The sequence below is a fragment of the Sinocyclocheilus rhinocerous genome, unplaced genomic scaffold (assembly GCF_001515625.1).
Source record: "Sinocyclocheilus rhinocerous isolate Xijiao unplaced genomic scaffold, SAMN03320098_v1.1 scaffold200, whole genome shotgun sequence".
In the NCBI taxonomy this organism is placed as follows: Eukaryota; Metazoa; Chordata; class Actinopteri; order Cypriniformes; family Cyprinidae; genus Sinocyclocheilus; species Sinocyclocheilus rhinocerous.
Window position 1 is genome coordinate 1983854 of NW_015641014.1, and position 3321 is coordinate 1987174.

General features: G+C 35.9%; 1 protein-coding gene across 2 annotated transcripts in view; it reads right to left on the reverse strand.

Annotated features, from left to right (window-relative positions):
* Positions 1 to 1656, reverse strand: part of LOC107753599 (treslin-like) — a 13969-nt gene extending 12313 nt beyond the window's left edge. For both annotated transcript variants that reach the window (XM_016569801.1, XM_016569800.1), the window contains exons 1-2: positions 968 to 1656; positions 622 to 874 (exon numbers count right to left, since the gene is read on the reverse strand). In XM_016569801.1, the coding sequence (XP_016425287.1) occupies positions 622 to 874; positions 968 to 1654 (940 nt within the window). In that variant the 5' untranslated portion in view covers positions 1655 to 1656. The remainder of the gene's footprint in view (positions 1 to 621; positions 875 to 967) is intronic.
* Between the last annotated feature and the right edge of the window lie 1665 nt (positions 1657 to 3321).

Sequence of the window (3321 nt, forward strand, 5' to 3'; positions counted from 1 at the left end):
ATGTTGAAATATATATATATATATATATACACACACACGTATTGTACACACACATTTATATATACATATATGAATTAGAAAGCCATTATTCCAGTCTTCAGTGTCACATGATCCTTCAGAAATTATTCTAATATATTCATTTGCTGCTCAAGAAAATGTGTTCGTTTGTGCTGCTTAGTATTTTGTGAAAAATGTGATCCACTACTATTTAAAGGTTTGTAAGATTTACAAATAATACTTTTACTACGCAAGGATGCATTAAATTGATCAAAAGTGACAAAGACATTTGTAATGTTACAAAAGATTTATTTCAAATGCTTTTATTTTGAACTTTCTATTAAAGAATGCTGAAAAAAAAATCTCACTGTTTCTGCAAAAATATGAAGCAGTTTTCAACCGCTCAACTGGATGCTCCAACCAATTTAACATTGATAATAAGAAATGCTGCAGAAAACTTTGCCTTCACAAGAAATAATTGATTACATTGTAGAATATATTAAAACGGAAAACAATTATTTTAAATTGTAATGATATCCCACAATATTACCTTTTTATCAAATAAATCCTAACTAGGATTATTTGTCCTTGTGTGTGTGTGTGTGTTTGTATTTTATTATTTACCTGCAATCCAGGAAAGACATCCACCCAAAGGAGGAAAGACTTGTCGGTGCATTCTTTCCGACAACTCAAGGTAGCTATTGGTTGAATCTATAGGAAAGGCATCTATTCCCAAATCCAGTGAAGGGCTTGTATCAGAATGTTGGTCCATCAATGGCAAACAAGGAGACAGCATGGGCACCACCCGTCCTCCAACCTGCCCAAGAAGCTCTGCCAATGTCTCCATACCAGTGTAGTCCTCCACCACATGATTAGCCTGGTTTTAAAAAACAAAACAAAACATATTGTAGTCAAAAACACTGATATAAACCCCAATTATACATAGGAACTCTATAAGAGCACCACTTACCTTCAATATACCTGAATCAGCCCAGTGAAGCAACACTTTGCGTTGCATAAGCATATCTATCAGACCTTTGGGCAGCACCTGCTCATGTACGTCTCTATAAAGTCTACTGTCATCCCTACGGATGGATAAGTAGTCTTCCAACTCTGCTTTGGACAGTGGACATTCAGACACGACAAAAAGGACATTTTTGTCAACGCTTAACATGTCATAATCCTGCAGAGGGATATTTCTGCCACTTCTACTCGACCTTCTTGGTCTCAGTGTGACCTTGGTGGGAGATGTTAGATCAGGTCTGTCCCATTGGAAGTCTAGAAGGATCTCTTTCAAGGCATTCAGGACACAACTAGCCGGGCTGGGTTTCAGTTTGTTGTACTTTTCCTGAATTTTGGGTGACTTTCCTTCCACACTGAATTTGACAAGCAGCTCCTCTTCGAAGTCACTGAACACCTTCTCCTGGAGCTCCTTGAAATCAGATCCTCTGGTTATAAGTGTTGCACTTTTAACAGTCCTTGAATGGAAGAATTTATAACCCCATCGCACTTTTTCCAGCCCATATTTGTATCCCAAACGGAGCAGGACTCTTAGAATCCACTGTTTGAGGTGGTTTTGATAGGCACTAGTCGTGCCGATGGTCTCTTCAGGTCGATAATCCACATCGATGGCAAAAACCACATTCTGAGAGGCCATAACAGGACTTAACGAGCTGTCATGCAAAACACTATCAAATGTCACACGTATAGACGTTTAGAACTAGATTAGACAAAGAAAAGAAACACTAAACATGACGACGCGTATTTTAAAACGTCAACAAACGCATTTGAACGCTAACGTTAACCAAGAAACATCGTAAGAGCAGCTGGTGGGAACGAATGCACACGTAACGTTACGCTATTTTTCTCAGCACGAGTCATGATTCCTGTCGCTGTTGAGCTAAAACAACACGAAACAGTTAGAAATGAACTAAGTCATATAAATATACGGTTAATGATAACGGAAAGTTATAAAAATAGCATTTTGAAAGTATTGTTTTGTTACACTTTAGAGTTTCCGTTAGTCATCGTTCTCTTCTCTCCCTTAAACTCTTCGCGCTTCAGAATTCCTTGAATGTCATTGGCTGGAGCGAACGAACTTTAAAAACGTCATTCATTTCTCGTCGTGTGATAGGACCAGAGAGCCCCAGCAATAAATAAATACAAAGACGTCAATCGTTTCTCTCTCCGTGATTGGTTCACAGTCACGTCAATAAAAAGAGCTTCTTCTCGTACCTAGTATGCAGAGCATTATTCGCGTGTTACTGGCATCTACTGGACAGAAGTCAAAGTTATTATGAACAACTTGATTAAACATTAGTGTTTTTGTGCAAGAATACCACAGAAAATTAGTTTAGTTTTTTTTGTATATGCTTATTAATGTATTGTAATGTATTGTCAGTGTTATTATTATTATTATTAATCACAATTTCCACTAGAGTTTTTTTTTGTTTTGTTTTTTGTTACAGCTTTTGAATTGATGCTTTGGCGATATTGTATGTATAACAATCACAGTAATATACTTTAAAAACCATGCACATTAAGACTCAAACACAATTTCTTGTTTTAATATCCAGCATTACAAATTTCTGTACTGCTTTAATTTCCAATTTCACAGTTTGTTCTTCACATGAAAATAAGAGTAAAAGGATATTACAATTAGTAAGAGATATTGACTTCAAGAACAGTGGCTTGCTTATTGCTCATGGTCATATTTTTAGATAAATAGATAGGTGAGTTGATGCCATTTTAGTTTTTTATACCATATCACATAAACAGCATTTGAAAGGACCTTCTTTAATATATTTTTCTCAGAAATGAGGTCTGTCTCACCACCAACCTCTCAAATAGCTGTATACTCAGGATGCAGAAACCATTTGTTGGTTAAATTGAAGTTCTTATGTTTTTAACTTTGGATGATCGAGACAATTTAGTTTGTTGCACAGACAGCATTAGTCATTATGTCTGTTAAGGAAAAAAACATAAAAGAGAACAAGTTGTGCCGACTAATAGCTCTTTAGCCCAGACACACTGTTTAAAAAATATAACCAAGGAACACACTGCATGCTGCTTTTAGTGTTTCTCAATACACAAGTCCAAAATTGGAGACAAAACCATCTGAATAAAAGCACAAACTGCCTTTCTATCTTTAATAGAAACCCAATTTTTATAATAAGTACATTAAGTACATTGATATTTTATAATAAAACATTAAGGATAATTAGGTCAGTGACTCCAGATTTCTTTGTGCATAAACATTTTCCCCTGCTCTCGTAAAGTGTCTTCCAGGGTGAAGGGCAGGGTAAAATAGGAAAGACTTTACAT